This window comes from Otolemur garnettii, unplaced genomic scaffold (assembly GCF_000181295.1).
Source record: "Otolemur garnettii isolate 467f Iridium unplaced genomic scaffold, OtoGar3 scaffold00018, whole genome shotgun sequence".
Classification (NCBI taxonomy): domain Eukaryota; kingdom Metazoa; phylum Chordata; class Mammalia; order Primates; family Galagidae; genus Otolemur; species Otolemur garnettii.
In genome coordinates, this window is record NW_003852413.1 from 16,002,328 (window position 1) to 16,018,525 (window position 16,198).

Below are 16,198 nucleotides of genomic sequence, written 5' to 3' on the forward strand. Positions count from 1 at the left end.
AGACTCGCTTGAGCCCAGGAGTTGGAGGTTGCTGTGAGCTGTAATGCCACGGCACTCTACCCAGGGGGACAGCTTGAGGCTCTGTCTCAAAAAAAAAAAACAAACAAACAAACAAAAAAAAAAACAGTAGGATGTTAGGCCTAATTCAATACATGGTAAATAAATAAATAAAACATGAAAAAACAACATATACCAAAGAAAAATAATATCACTAAGGGGCAAAGCCCTCACCCTCTACCCTTTGGTGTAGAGTGGACTCACTTGTCAAATTATAGATAGTAAATTAATATTTTGTGTCACAGTCCCAGTGGTCAAGATACAACCTACAGAAGTGGTTAATAGATAGAGGTCAGTTTTCCATTGAGTACATGTGGTGCATGTTTGGTTTCTGAAAATTAGGTTAACTCAGTGAGGTAGTCAATGTAGAGAGGTGGTCAACTATGGAGGTTCTGTTGTACTTTAGTTTGATTCAGTCTTCAGTGAGCATCCATAGATATAATAGTGTCCGGAGGTAATAGGAAAGTCCTTCCTCTAGATCAGCAGTTCTCAATCTGTGGGTCGTGACCCACAGGAACTGTATTAAAGGGCCGCAGCATTAGGAAGGTTGAGAACCACTGCTCTGGATTGTAATGCTAGGACCGTAGAGGGGCTCAGTAAAAGTTGTTGAATGAAATCCCTGAGAAGTGGATACTGAGCAGAATATGTACCAAGGGAAGAAGAAAGAAGAAGGGATTCCATGCTGAAGAAACAAAGGCATGGAGCTGCCAAGTCCTGTAATTGACAACACATTAGGTCTTATGAGGGCTGCAGTGGGAATGTCCACCCCTCACCCCCTCTTCTATGGATTCTTCATAGGTAACTCAGCACTGTCTTTTCACAAAGTCTTAAATTATCCTAAAGTGAGATATTAGCTTCCCATTTGCCTATTAAGTGACCACCAATAGTATTTCCTCCTTGAAAATACAAGAAGGAAATGAAACCTTGGATTTTTCAGAATCTATCAATCAACTTCCTTTTCTCTGTGTCTGCACTACACTAGCTTTTCAGTTTTTTTTTTTTAAAGATAAAGTCTCCATCTTTTTTATTTTTTTATTACATTTATTTGCAGTTTTTGGCTAGGGCTGGGTTTGAACCCCCCACCTCCAGCATATGGGGCCGACGCCCTACTCCTTGAGCCACAGGTGCCACCCCCAGCTTTTCAGTTTTAACACTGTTTCTTTGCAAGTAATAACAGACCTGACACAGTTACCAATAATCTATGGTATACATATATAGTGGTTAAGTTCCTGGATTGTTTCTAAAGCCAGATGAGAACCAAGTTTGAATCCTGGCAATTGTAAGGGTGGGAAAGTGACTGGATCTCTCTACCTTGATTTCTAAAATAGAGGTAAATTATGGTGTTTACCTCATATCTATTATGAGGATTTAATGAGCTACTGTGTGCAGTGAATGTTCAGTAAATGCTAGCTCTCTGCTTACTGTGTAGGAAATCTTCGTTTATCCCTATTGTGACTTAGATAGCTCTATTTTCTCCCTAACACCTTAAGGATATTTTATCATAGCAATTGTTGACATTATCTGTTTATGCTCTCTCACTATACTCAAAGATCATTTGTTTGTTTACATACATTTGCTGAGTAGGTTACAACAATGCTCAAGAGTGACATATACCTAAAATAATTGAAAACAGGTACTTAAATACAAGTACATGCATATTCATAGCAGCACTACTCAGAATAGCCAAGAAGTAGAGACAACCCTAATGTTCATTAAAAGATAAATGGGGCTGGGTATGGTGGCTCATGCTGTAATCCCAGCACTCTGGGAGGCTGAGGCAGGTGGATTGCCTGAGCTCACAGGTTTGAGACCAGCCTGAGCAAGAGCGAGACCCCATCTCTAAAAAACAAGAAAAATAGCCAGTATTGTGGCAGGCGTCTGTAGTCCCAGCTACTTGAGAGGCTGAGACAAGAGAATTGCTTGAGCCCAAGACTTTGAGGTTGCTGTGAGCTATGATGCCAGGGTGACAAAGTGAGATTCTGTCTCAAAAAATAAAAAAAATTAATGGATATACAAATTGTGGTATATACACAATGGAATATTATTCATCCATAAAAAGATAAAAAGAAGTGAAGTACTAATACATGCTACAATGTTGATGATCCTTGAAAACATTACACTCGGTGAATGAAGCCAGGCACAAAACCGCGTATTATGATTCCATTTATATGAAAGATCCAGGAACTCAGCCTGGTGAGTGCCAGGTGTTGGGAGGAGAAGAGAATGGGAAGCAATTGCTTAATGGGTATGCAGCTTTCTTTGGGAGGTGATGAAAATGTTTTGGAACTAGATAGAAATGGTAGTTGCACAACATTGTGAATGTAATAAATGCCAATGAATTGTTCATTTACAAATAGTACATTTTGTTTTTTTTTTTTTTTGAGACAGAGCCTCAAGCTGTCCCCCTGGGTAGAGTGCCGTGGCATTACAGCTCACAGCAACCTCCAACTCCTGGGCTCAAGCGAGTCTCCTGCCTCCGCCTCCCAAGTAGCTGGGACCACAGGCGCCCGCCACAACGCCCGGCTATTTTTGGTTGCAGCCGTCATTGTTGTTTGGCGGGTCCGGGCTGGGGATTCGAACCCGCCACCTTAGGTGTACGTGGCTGGCGCCTTAGCCGGTTGAGCTATAGGCGCCGAGCCAAATAGTACATTTTGTTATGTAAATCTCACCTCAATAAAAAATAAAAGGCCCAGTGCAGTGGCTCACACCTGTAATCCTAGCACTCTGGGAGGCTGAGGCGGATGGATTGCTTGAGCTCCGGAGTTTGAGACCAGCCTGAGCCAGAGCAAGACCCTGTCTCTAAAAATAGCTGGGTGTTATACTTGGGAGGCTGAGGCAAGAGGATCACTTGAGCCTAACAGTTTAAGGTTGCTGTGAGTTATGACACCATGGCACTCTACTGAGGGTGACAAAGTGAGACTCTGCCCCAAAAAATAAAACAAAAATAAAAAGAAGGTGGCACCTGTGGTTCAGTGAGTAGGGCGCCAGTCCCATATACTGAGGGTGGTGGGTTCAAACCTGGCCACAGCCAAACTGCAACAAAAAATAGCCAGGTGTTGTGGCAGGTGACTGTGGTCCTAGCTACTTGGGAGGGTGAGGCAAGAGAATCACCTAAGCCCAAGAGCTAGAAGTTGATGTAAGCTGTGACGCCACGGCACTCTACCGAGGGCGACAAAGTGAGACTCTTGTCTCTAAAAAATAAATAAATAAATAGATAAAAAATAAAAATAAATAGGGGGAGAGCGAGAGAGAGAAAGAAACTGATTCTGCCTTCATAGAGTTTATATTTTAGCAGGGGAGCCAGATCAGCACACATACATAATTACATACTGTGATAAGCACTTGGTGGGAAGTAAAGGGAAGAGAGCAGAAAAATTGAAGAGCTGAGAGCAAAGATGCTCTGAGGTGGGAGCTTGGTGGTTTGAGAAATTGTAAGGAGACCACCTGGGCTGATGCTTAGAGACCCAAAGGCAGTGGTATAAAATGAACCCAAGGAGGAAAGCAGGAACCAGTTCTTGCAGAGCTTTAAATGTCACAGGAGGGAGTATGATATTCAACCTAAGAGCAATGGGGAACTGGGGAGGGTTTTAACTAGCTCTTGCTGCTACTATCTACCAAGTGTATCCACCTCTACCAATTACTAGGCCACACTCCCTGAAGATAGTTTTGTCAAGTCACCTTCCTGCATTTTTTTTTTTTTTTTTTGCAGTTTTTGGCCAGGGCTGGGTTTGAACTCGCCACCTCCAGCATATGGAGCTGGTGCCCTACTCCTCTGAGCCACAGGTGCTGCCCCCTGCATTTTATTTACTTATTGTTTTTGCAGGTTTTCTTGGCTGGGGCTGGTTTTTTTTTTTCCCCCACCTCCTCCAGCATATGGAGCAGGTGCCCTACTCCTTTGAGTCACAGGTGCCGCCCAACCTTCCTGCATTTTAAAGACTAAACTTATGGCTGCTCTCTGTGGCAGAACAATTGCCAAATTCCTTTAAAAGCTCATCCTGATGGTGTGGAGTTGCCAAGGGACATGGGTGGCTCCACACCTGATCCAGCTGTGTGAATGGTTGACTTGCCCAGTTGACTTGGATTAACAGGACCTGAATTATTTTTAACTGTTTTATCTGTTTTTAAATGCATTTCATTAACTTGCCTCTTTTCTAAAGTAGTGGTTTGTATCAGAGGTTTGTATCATAACTACCTGGGAGGCTTTTTAAAAAAATACAACATAGGCATTGGATTGAGAAGGTGACTGGTAGGAGTATTTTGGAATATCTCCCCAGATGACTCTGATTCTCTCCCACCCATAACACTTCAAGAACTACTGTTGCCCTAGACCAGTGGTTCTCAGCCTGTGGGTCCTCACTCCTTTGGACTGTATTAAAGGGTTGAGGCATTAGGAAGGTTGAGAACCACTGCTCTAGACAATGATTTTCATCTGGTGTGCTGTGGGAGGATCTTAGCTGTGCCGTGAAAAATTGTAAAGATCATTAATTATTTTCGAAAGAAGTTTGAAGCACAGTATATTCTTTTTTTTACTCTTTCTTTTTGATCAACATAATTTAATTATGCCACAGAAGTTTAGCTGTAAGTTCCAGTGTGCTGTGAGATAAAAAACCTGCTCTAGAACCTTGAAAGGGTTGAAATGCCATTAACTGCCCACCTTATAGGATTCAGGGGCTGCGATTCAATGACTGTAACTATTCTATTGCCCTGTCCCAGACTGACAGCTAGTGGATTTTCAGGAGGAAAAAGTGGGACCTCTGAAAAGACCAAGAAGCAGGAAAGCAGCAGCAGTGGGGTTATCACTGGAGGAAAGTAGGTACAGCTGAGAAGAACTAATTTCTTTCTTTCTTTCTTTTTTTGAAAGCCGTGGCGTCACAGCTCACAGCAACCTCAAACTCTTGGGCTTAGGTGATCCTCCTGGCTTAGCCTTCGGAGTAGCTGGGACTACCAGCGCCCGCCCCAACGCCCCGTTATTATTATTATTATTATTATTATTATTTTTAAAGAGGGTATTGCTCTTGCTCAGGCAGGTCTCTTAACTCCTGAGCTCAGGCAATCCACCCACCTTGGCCCCCAAAGCGTAATCCCAAAAGTGCTGGGATTACAGGCCTCAGCCACCACGCCCGTAGAAACACTTTATTTTGAATACTTTATAGTACAAGACAATGTTTCTGAAAAGGTACTGAATTTAAACAAAAAATTAAGAACCATAAATATTGAAGAAAGACCTTATTTAACTGCAAGGTTTTCATAATCCAGATTTCCTTTGACTATAAACATTTCCTGCGGAGGAAAGTACCAAGTCTCCTAAAATGAGGCATAGACATGCTAAAAATATGTGATAAGAACTCAGCACTTTGCCAAGTCAACTGTTCATACAGCTGGATCAGGTCTGGAGCCACCCATGTCCCGTGGCAACTCCACACCATCAGGATGAGCTTTTAAAGGAAGTTGGCAATTATTCTGCCCCAGATAGCAGCTATAAATTTAGTAGTTAATGCCGAAAACAATAAAACTATCTTCAGGGAGTGCAGCCTGCTAATGTGACGAGGCGCAGGAAACTGGGAAAGGGTAGCAGCGGCAGCCAGTTTACCATGGAGACCTCAGATCACCTTCGACCTTTGACCACATGCCTCTCTCGGCGCTTCCGTGCGCAGCTTCCGCTCCCGCCCCTTCAGCGAAGAGTCGGCTCTAACCGTGTGGGCGGGGCTCAGAGACTGGCAGTTGGGGGCGGGTCTCGCGAAGGGCGGGATTTGAGGAAGTGTTCTGGCACTGGCGGCGGGGTGGAGGCGGGGCCTAGAGCTGGGCTGGGTTGGGCAGGGTAGGGAGTTAGTAGCCGCCTCGCAGTAATTGGACTCCGGCTGCCAGACCTCCAGAGGCCGGGGGCGGCAGGAGAGCCCACAGCAGATCCCGGATCCGGAATCTCCCGGGCAGGAGCGGAATCAAGATCGGCCCTGGCCCAAACCCGGTCTGTGCGGAGCTCCGGAACTTGAATTAGGAAATCCCGGAACCCGGATCACCAAGCCCCGGAACCCGGAATTACGACCTGAAAGTCCCGGAGCGCGGAGTATAGAACGCGGAGCGGATTCGACGCGGTGCCCGGAGTCCGGATCGCTACACCCGGGACGGGACGGAGCGATGTCGGGTCGAGGCGCGGGCGGGTTCCCGCTGCCCCCGCTGAGCCCTGGCGGCGGCGCCGTTGCCGCGGCCCTGGGAGCACCGCCTCCCCCAGCAGGACCAGGCATGCTGCCCGGATCGGCGCTCAGGGGACCGGGGCCGGCTGGAGGCGTGGGGGGCCCCGGGGCCGCAGCCTTCCGCCCCATGGGCCCCGCGGGCCCTGCGGCGCAGTACCAGGTGAGAAGAGCTGAAGGCGCCGCGAGGGCGCCCCAGGAAGGGGGCGGAAGGGGCCTCGAAATAGGCTCTTTAGGAGCTTCCGAAAGAGGACACGGGGATCCTGTGTGAGGAACTCACCGGAGACGGTGAAGGGCAAGGCCAGGGACCCTCGGGCTTGCAGCTAGATGGTAGTGGAGAAGTTGGAGGAAAAGGTAGCAGGGATTTTGCAATGGAGGGCTTGAAGCGGTTGAAAGAGTCTGGAGTCTTCGTTGGTATAGCGTTTCTGAGTACCTGAGAGATCGAAGAGTTGTGGGGGCCTGTGAATTGTGGGCGGGTGGATTAAGAGATCTAGTGTAGGTTCTGGGGTATGGGGACCTGGGAAGTGATGAGAAAGTTTTGGAAAATGGCCTTTACAGAGAAACCAGGGTTACCCTGTATTGGCCTTGGTCTCACTCCAAGCCTGCCCTGTTTTTTCTAGTTGGGAACTGGCAGAATTTGTCTGAGATGGCTCCCAGCTGCTAATGAGTAGCAAGGAGGCCTGGCTTCTTAGGGGCAGGCTGAGGCTAAGGCAAGGGGATTCCTGCCTGTGCAGGGGCAGACCCAGGAGCCTTTGGTTAGAACAGAGATGGTGGTGGCCAGGCCTGAAGGCTCAGCTTAGTAGCAGACCATTCTGGGCAGACTTTGTTCTGGGCATTCTGCCTGGTGTCATTGTGTGCAGGAGTTGATTAGTCTGCAGGAGCAGAGTAGCTCCAAGTCCTGCTGGTCTGAGGCTGGAGGATTCTGCAAGAATTGCTTCAAAGGGTGCTGTCCTGATCCCTTTGGAGTTTGGCTTTGAAAAGAGCTTCTCAGATTGCAGCTTCAAAGGCCATTGAGAGGCAGAAACTTATGGTCAGTGTGTTAGGAACTTAGACTGACCTTGGTGGTGGGGTTCTGTAGTCTGTCCATTCAGGTTACCCCAGAATGCTTGGGAATTGTTTCCATCCTTTTCCCACTCCCTGTCCATTTTTGACTTTGCCCTATCCTAACCCAGGTGCCTCAGCATTTGACACTGGCTTCTTGCTAATTTTCCAAGGTCTACATTGGGGCATTCTCCAGGTAAAGGTCCCAGAAGTAAATGGATCCTCATGGGGTACACATAACCTTCCAGAACCCCTAAGCCCTCATTTTCTAAGGAGATGCTTAACTGGGAACAATGATTTTTTTTCCTCCCTCTTACTCATTTCTCCTCCTTCAAAAGGAAACAAAGGGTCTGGGTATTGGCATAGATAGACTTGGTCCCAAGGACTCCAGCTGAGGTACCCATTTTTCCTATCTTGTTCTCTCCTTTGGGGATTCATGGGCACCCTCCCCCAGAGTATCTATGAGGGGTTCCTGCATCAGTCACTGTAGTCTTTGGGTCTGCCAGCTGAGACCTGGCCTGGGAGCCTCCTGTGGGTCTTTGGCCTTGGAGGGACCTGGAATAGTTTCCTTGGCATGCAATCCATAGGAAATGTGTGTGCCCTTGGGAAAGCCCCTGAGAGGATGGATTCCACCATGTTTAGAGGGGAGTGGCCTTAGGCCTGTAGCAAGGTCAGGCTTGCTGGTTGGGTAGCCCTGTGCATCTAGGTGTGGGGAAGTAAGAGATGGCCCTGAGCCTGGGCTTCCCATCCCACCAGCTTCTCTCCTCCTCCTCCTCCCAGCTGGGAAGGAGAACCCAACTAGCTATCTTCAGCTAAGTTCAAGAAGGATCCTACTTGCCATCTTTCCAAGTACAACTGTATGATTTCCAGGAGAAAGGACTTGAGATCTGAGGAACAGAAGGGCTCCTGTCTATTAGGGCTCATCAGATGAGCCAGATGTGAAGGTCCAAGGTGGACCAGTAGGGGAACCTGTTAAAGAAAAGTGACGACTTTCCTCTTTCCAGACAGGTTGTAGCTGTGGATCACACTTGAGATCTGAGGAACAGAAGGGCTCCTGTCTATTAGGGCTCATCAGATGAGCCAGATGTGAAGGTCCAAGGTGGACCAGTAGGGGAACCTGTTAAAGAAAAGTGACGACTTTCCTCTTTCCAGACAGGTTGTAGCTGTGGATCACAGTTACCTGTGGAGCTTAGGAAGAAAAAATGGAAAAAACAAAAAACACAGATTATTGGTTCATTCTAGAGAATTTTTACTCATGGGGGCGAGGTTCATATGTTCTCCTCCAACCAAGGTCCTTAGGCCTAACCACTAGGAGCATCAGGGCCACAGGCTTTAGGGCAGGGCGAGCATGCTCATCTGAGCCCTAGATGCATCGCCTGGAGGCTGCAGCATAGGCTCAGCTGCTGTCCTGCTCTCCTGGGTGTTGGTAGAATCCAGCTTAGAATACAGGTGATTGCTGGACCAAAGGAGAGGAGGTTGCTTACTGCTTCTGGGGGTCAGGGGACTGAGCCAGGCTTACCTAGTCCTGTGGCAGGTAGGGAGTTGGAAAGGCTGAGAGTTATGGGCTTTGGGTTTGTTTTTGTTAAAACTCCTGAGTCTTTTTTTTTGAAGGGGAGGAGTTACTGGTGCTTCAAAGCCCAGGTGGGGAGCTTGGCAAGGCTAAGCTGAGACTTGAACTGTGAGCAGCCTTCCCCTGGGCCCCTGAGTGAGCTGGGGGCTCAGAGTCCTGCAAGTCTGGAGCAGATGTCTGGGTGGGGCCTATTCCAGGGCCTGCCTGTTTGTGCTGCCTGTCTTGGGACTTCCTGTTACTGGAGCACCTGCCCAGGAGGAGTGGGTGGTGCTGCAGGCCCCATGGGTAGTTTCGTGGGGACCACAGGGCTCTAGTTTACATGCTGTAGTTTCTGCTGCTTCAGCAGTTTCTCCTGTTTGTCTCAGGCACGGGGGGAAAAACTGAAGTCTGGGATGTCTGGGGCCTGGGCTTACAGCTGTGACCACACTGCGTTGTTTTTTTTTCCCCTAGAATCTCTGGCCATGCTCAATTAAGGCAGAGAAACAGACTGTCTTTTGCCTTTCAGCAGCTCTGATGAATCTCTTCCTGATTGGAAGAGACCTGTCTTTGAACTCTTCATCCTCCCAGTGCTTCCCTTCACCCTTCTCCTCCTCTCTCCTTCCCCACATCTCAGGGTCTCTTTCCATGTCTGCATCTGATCAGGAACCTGACTCTCTTTGATGGGGGCATGGGTTTAGTGATAGATGAGGTGGTGTGTGAAGAATCTTCTGTGATGCTGGGGTGGGGGAGGCTCCTCTGATTTGGTGCGAGTCTCCACCCAGCCTGGCTTAGTTGGCTGGTTGTGCTGGTTGCATAATCTGGGCCCTGGGGCCAGACCTGTGAAGCTGCCAGGGACAGTGTGTGCGAGGCAGAGCTGCCAAACAGGCCTTGCAGGCAGCAGCCATGGGGAAGGGGATGGGGAGGCGGAAGCATTGGAAACTGTGGGCCTCAAGTGGGAAATCTTTCTGAAGGCTTCAAAAGAAGCTATTTCTCATGGTTACAATGTATGGGTAGATGGGGCACTTCCTGGGGTGAAGGACTCAACTACAACTTGGACCTTCTTTAGAAATAAAAACAATGTAACCTAATTGTATGTGCCCTCATATTAACCCCCCTCGTACCCAAAAAAGTTACTTCTGTTACCCAGATCCCTGCATCCCAGTATAATTTTATTCCCGTTCTTCTGTTTGGGATTGCTATAGGGCTAAATGTAGGCTGAGCCAGTCCTGGCTGCAGACCACAGGCAGAGTCCAGGTGCCAGATGCTTTTTCTCTCACAGGTCACCCAGGAGCCATAGCTTCCCTTTCAGGATCTTCTGGCATAGGGGCAGTAGGGAGGAGAGAGAAGGATTGATCCAGTTCTGGGTTGTGGGTAGGGGCCAGATGGTGACCAGAAAGTTTCTGTTCAACCTCTGTCCCACCCCCACCAGCTGGAACATGTTCCAAGCCATCCTGCTGCTGCTCACTCACCTGGGGTACTACTGCCTGATGGGCTTGCGGCTCCCTTTCTCCCTTAGTTACACACACCAGGCTGGCGACAGGGTATGGGGATTAGGACAGTGTGCTGTTAGGCTCTTAATATCGTACACCCCTCTATTTGACTGCAACACTGCCCCCATATCCCTCATGCCATGCTTCTCACAATGGAGGCAGGAGAAGGAGGTCAGTGCTGAGTGGAACTTTTGTAGGGCTACAGGAGTACCTCAAGGCTGGTTGGTCCCAGGGAGCAGGGGCACAGCATACTGTAACTGAAACGCTGTGATGGGCCCTGAAAAGTTCTCCCAGGGCCTTCCCTCTGCAGGCAGGATTCTCCTCCCACCCTGGGCTCTGATAGGCCTCATTTGCTGGCACAGCTGCCAGGGCGGTTGCAGGGGGCAGGGCAGGTGTGGCTTACACCCTGTGCTCAGGCACCCTCTCCTCTTTGTTCCTGGCACTCCAGTAGGGCTCTGCAGGGCTCTGGGGTGTGCCACTCAAGGCTGGACCTGGTTGAGGAGAGGGATGGAGGCCATGGGCTTTGGGCCCCAAAGGGCCTTGCCTTTGACTTACACACCCCCATTGGCTCATTTCCCCCAGCGACCTGGCATGTCACCAGGGAGCCGGATGCCCATGGCTGGCTTGCAGGTGGGACCTCCTGCTGGCTCCCCATTTGGCACAGCTGCTCCACTTCGCCCTGGTATGCCACCTACCATGATGGATCCATTCCGAAAACGCCTGCTTGTGCCTCAGGCCCAGCCCCCAATGCCTGCCCAGCGCCGGGGGTAAGACCATACTATTTCTCCCACCTTGCCAAGCCCAGCTCTGGTGGTAACAGAGGATTTCCTTCTATCCTAAGAGCTTCTACAACTGAGAAAGACGCCAGGCTATCTTGGGGGAAGATCCTGGGAACTGAAGGGGTAGATGGGAGGGTGAGTGTCCTTAGGACCATTGACCTCTAAAATGAGTTTCTGTCCTCCCCAGGTTAAAGAGGAGGAAGATGGCAGATAAGGTTCTACCTCAACGAGTAAGTGCTGGCAGGAGGTCTAGGCCTGTCCAGTGACTGGCTGGGGGTGGGAGTCCATCTCTCCCAACTCTGGGAGGGAAGATGAATTCCTTCTTCCTTCCTCCAGATTCGGGAGCTTGTCCCAGAGTCTCAGGCATACATGGATCTCTTGGCTTTTGAGCGGAAGCTGGACCAGACCATTGCTCGTAAGCGGATGGAGATCCAGGAGGCCATCAAAAAGCCTCTGACGGTATGTGGAGCCATGACCCCTCAGCTCAGTGGTTAGGGCACCAGCTACATACACTAGAGCTGGCTGGTTCAAACCCGGCCTGGGCCAGCTAAACAACAATGACAACTACAACAAAAAATAGCTGGGCATTGTGGTGGCCACCTATAGTCCCAGCTACTTGGGAAGCTGAGGCAAGAGAATCACTTAAGCCCAAGACTTTGAGGTTGCCGTGAGCTGTGAGGCTATGAGGCCATGGCACTCTACCGAGGGTGATATAGTAAGACTCTGCCTCAAAATAAAAAAAAAAAAAAACGCAGGATATTAGTAGAGCATGAACTCAATGTGTTGTTTGGTTTTTTTTTTTGCATTTTTTGGCCAGGGCTGGGTTTGAACCCACCACCTCTGGCATATGGGGCTGGCATCCTACTCCTTTGAGCCACAGGCACCACCCCAGGGCCAATATGTTTTAAATTAATAAAAATGGTAGAAAATATAAAAAGACTTCAAAGTATTATTTACCATACTAATGAAGGTATTATTTTATGAAATTTTTGTTTCAGATGTTTATATATATGCATGCAGGTCCAGGGTCATGATTTAAAATGTAAATTTTATGGATTGTGGTCCAAAGTTTGAAACCTCCTAAACTAACGGGCGGAACAGAAGTATTCCTTTCTCCTTGCCCATCCTTAGAGAAGTTTTTCTTTGCTAATAATCTAGAATAGTCACCTGAGTAGTGAAGTCTTTCCCCAGAGACTAGAATATTCTGGAGGCATGATTCATATTTGCATTGTATTTAAAATCTGAGCCAGAGGCTTCTTCTGATTTGCCTGGTGGCACTCTATAGACTCAGCCCTGTTAATGCATACCACTGGCTCACTGTGTTAGCATTGTTGGTGATGCATCTGTTTCCCCCATAAAATTATCAGTTCTTTTAGGGCTAGGATCTACTACTTCCAGTTCCCAGTACCTTACAAGGTCCCTGGCTGGCCCATGGTGCTTGATACTGACTGTTGAATGATTTCAGATGAGAAGACTGGGTAGCATTGTTTTCCAATATTTTGGTCCTCCTCTAGTTGTTATTTTCTCTTTAGCAAAAGCGAAAACTTCGGATCTATATTTCCAATACATTCAGTCCCAGCAAGGCAGAAGGTGATAGTACAGGAACTGCAGGGACCCCCGGGGGAACCCCAGCAGGAGACAAGGTGGCTTCCTGGGAACTCCGAGTAGAAGGAAAACTGCTGGATGACGTGAGTTGGGGAGGAGGCCTATGCGGGTTTGAGATGGACTAAACAATTGGGCATTCCCGGGAGGTGCTGCTCCCAGGTACTGCTCATGGTCCTGCTTGCCACAGCTCCCAGAGATGGACTTGTGTGGTTTTTACAGTGTTTCTGCAGATGGCAGTAGAGTGTCTTAAAATCCCTCACTGGCTGGTAGTGGGGCTCCATAGCCTTTTCCCTGCCTCCAGCCTCTCTGCCCAGAGTCTGATTGCTTCCTCTAGAACCCAGGAATCCTCCCTACCCAGAGCTCAAGTTAAAACAGTACTCTTTTGTGTGTTTAGCATAGCTTTAGGTTTGGAGCTCAGCAGCAAGCCCCATCTCACATCCCTTTCTATTCCTAGCCCAGCAAACAGAAGAGGAAGTTTTCTTCATTCTTTAAGAGCCTTGTCATTGAGCTGGACAAGGAACTGTATGGGCCTGACAATCACTTGGTGGAGGTGAGTGTAGACCTGGGCACTAAGCACAAGCTGATGTGATGGCTCAAAAAATAAATGGTCTTGGTCCTCTTGGAGGCCCATGTGTTCATGACCACCCCCTTGGTGATAAGCTCTGCTCCTCTCCTCCCTGACAGTGGCACCGGATGCCCACAACGCAGGAGACAGATGGCTTCCAGGTAAAACGGCCTGGAGACCTGAATGTCAAGTGCACTCTTCTGCTCATGCTGGATCATCAGGTAACAAGATGCCCTGTGGTCATGTCTGGGGCTACAGGGACACATCTTGGGGGATTCTAAAGACCTTCCCGTCCCTGCCCTATTCTCCTGCTTTGCTATTTTTTTTTTCTTTTTAAGACAGTCTCAAGCTGTCACCCTGGGTGGAGTGCCATGGTGTCTTAGCTCACAGCAACCTTAAACTCTTGGGTTTTAAGTGATTCTTTTGCCTCAGCCTCCCAAGTAGCTGGGACAACAAGAGCCTGCCACTACTTCTATTTTTTTTTGGTTGCAGTTGTCATTGTTTTAGCTGGCTCGGGCCAGGTTCAAACCTGCCAGCCTGCCTCAGTGTATGTGGCTGGCACCCTACCCACTGAGCTACAGGTGCTGCCTGCTTTGCTTAAGAACCCTTCCTCTGACTTCCTTATGTCCATCTCCAGCCACCTCAGTACAAACTGGACCCCCGATTGGCGAGGCTGCTGGGAGTGCACACACAGACACGGGCTGCCATCATGCAGGCTCTGTGGCTTTACATCAAACACAACCAGCTGCAAGATGGGCATGAACGAGAATATATCAATTGCAATCGTTACTTCCGCCAGGTTAGCCAGATGCCATATTCTGTTCTCCCTGCCTGTCTTGTCTGCTATTCTCAAGCCCTGCCAGGCTAGTTCTTGGCCAGTCTTGAGACTGCTGCCCTTCCTGGCCACGCAAGTTCCACTTTCCTGGTGGCCTTCAAGGGTGTCACCAAACCTTTGGTACTCTCTCCAGATCTTCAGTTGTGGCCGACTCCGTTTCTCTGAGATTCCCATGAAGCTGGCTGGGTTGCTACAGCATCCAGACCCCATTGTCATCAACCATGTCATTAGGTAAATGGAAGGTAGGGAATGGGAGGGTTCATCTTAAGAGCAAATTCATCCTTGGCTTGAATGAAAGCCAAAGAAAGCAGCAGCATATTGGTTTCTTGCTGTGCCCAGAATGGGTCTGAGCAGGTAGATTAAGATACATGTGCTTCCCTTTCCCTTGCTATGGGCTGCCTGCAGTGTAGACCCTAATGACCAGAAGAAGACGGCCTGTTATGACATTGATGTGGAGGTTGATGATCCACTAAAAGCCCAGATGAGCAATTTTCTAGCCTCTACCACCAATCAGCAAGAGATCGCCTCCCTTGATGTCAAGGTGGGCCCACCCTATGCTTCTCCAACCTCCTCCAGGGCCTAGAATAGGGGTGGGCCAGCTGTCAGGCATTTCCAAACATATGTCCCTGTGGGGGTGGCACCTCTGGTTCAGTTATTTGGGTTTGGCCTGGGAACAGACTGGGGGCACAGTCTAATACATGCACTCCTTCCCAGATCCATGAGACCATTGAGTCTATCAACCAGCTCAAGACCCAGAGGGATTTCATGCTCAGTTTTAGCACTGATCCCCAGGACTTCATCCAGGAATGGCTGCGTTCCCAGCGGCGAGACCTCAAGGTATAGTCCTCTTTCTTAAAGGGGGACCCCCAAAGACTACTCTTCCAGTTCCAGGGGCAGATTAGCTCAGGGGTGGGAAATATACTACAGCCTTCCTCCTGGCTCTTTGCAGATCATCACTGATGTGATTGGAAATCCTGAGGAGGAGAGACGAGCTGCTTTCTACCACCAGCCCTGGGCCCAGGAGGCAGTTGGGAGACACATCTTCGCCAAGGTAAGGCTGTGTTCCAGTTGCCCTCCTTTGGTTGTGAGTGACAGAGGCCTGACACAGGTCTCTTCTTTTTCCAGGTGCAGCAGCGAAGGCAAGAACTGGAACAGGTGCTGGGAATTCGCCTGACCTAACCCTCAGGGATCTCTTCCTTTCTTTCCAGCCCTGGAGCCTGGAAGGAAACCACCATCTGGGTCCTGGCTGAGACTGCAGACATGTAGGATGGGGTGAGGGGTGTCTACTGTCACCCTGTACTCCCCAGCTTTAGTTACATAAATGTAGTTATAGGATTCCTTGTTGCTTGGTCCCCAAAGCCTTATTACTTAACTTTTCGCATTGGCTTCAATGGGGTTCTTATCAGATGATGCCTCCTCTGCCCCCTGCAGGCAGACCCAAGTAGGACTGCAGGAGGCTGTGCTTTGACATTGTAACCGAGACATTTCTGAACCAAAGGCCGCTGGGTTTGCATGTTTACAGACTCCCCTGGAGGAGGGTCAGAGCTGGCTCTGGGAGCTGGGTGAGGAAGAGGAGGCACAGCCCAGACTCTTCCAAGCCTTTCTAAACCAAAGTTCTTTGCCATTCCTACAAACCCAGCCTTGCTGCTGGTTTTTTCCTTTGGGTATTTGCACTATTTGGGGAGCAAGGTTTTCTATGTGGGAGCCACTTTTTTTATACAGGGGTAAGTTGGGGTTTTTCAGGGAGCCCTGTTTGGTGCCTCCTTACTTTCTTTCCTCAATCTATGCAAGCGGCTTTGGCCGCCATCATCTCCTGGGATGCCAGAGGGCTGCCTCCCCAGATAGGCCTGGGAAGGTGAAGCCTCCTAGAGGGAGGGGACACTGCAGTTCTCTAGCATGGCCTAAGGTACGGGTGTGTGCATGGTGGAGGGCAAGGGAAAGGGGGGCTGGGAAGATTATTGTTGCCCTTTGGAGCTTGGCAAGTGCCATTTCTGGCAGGTTTGGAAATTCCCAAATAAATCTTTTGTTTATTGGTGGTGTCTAAACCTGATCATTGAATATTATGGTCACTCACGAACAGAATGGAATC

At 49.0% G+C, this 16,198-nt stretch overlaps 1 protein-coding gene across 1 annotated transcript; it reads left to right on the plus strand.

Moving 5' to 3' along the window:
• Positions 1 to 5,865: 5,865 nt before the first annotated feature.
• Positions 5,866 to 16,154, plus strand: SMARCD2 (SWI/SNF related, matrix associated, actin dependent regulator of chromatin, subfamily d, member 2). Its single transcript, XM_003786201.3, has 13 exons — positions 5,866 to 6,408; positions 10,908 to 11,092; positions 11,292 to 11,334; positions 11,441 to 11,563; positions 12,637 to 12,792; positions 13,164 to 13,259; positions 13,394 to 13,495; positions 13,912 to 14,073; positions 14,243 to 14,340; positions 14,515 to 14,650; positions 14,824 to 14,946; positions 15,059 to 15,160; positions 15,235 to 16,154. Exons 1-13 carry the CDS (start codon positions 6,193 to 6,195, stop codon positions 15,286 to 15,288), a joined length of 1,596 nt encoding a protein of 531 aa, XP_003786249.1. The 5' UTR covers positions 5,866 to 6,192; the 3' UTR covers positions 15,289 to 16,154.
• The last annotated feature ends 44 nt before the right edge of the window (positions 16,155 to 16,198 follow it).

Bases quoted from the DNA above. Each gene is read 5' to 3' on its own strand.
- SMARCD2 (XM_003786201.3), top strand. From the start codon at position 6,193: ATGTCGGGTCGAGGCGCGGGCGGGTTCCCGCTGCCCCCGCTGAGCCCT. The intron at 11,335-11,440 runs GTAAGTGCTGGC...TCCTTCCTCCAG, and splicing joins ATAAGGTTCTACCTCAACGA to ATTCGGGAGCTTGTCCCAGA. The intron at 14,074-14,242 runs GTTAGCCAGATG...TACTCTCTCCAG, and splicing joins GCAATCGTTACTTCCGCCAG to ATCTTCAGTTGTGGCCGACT.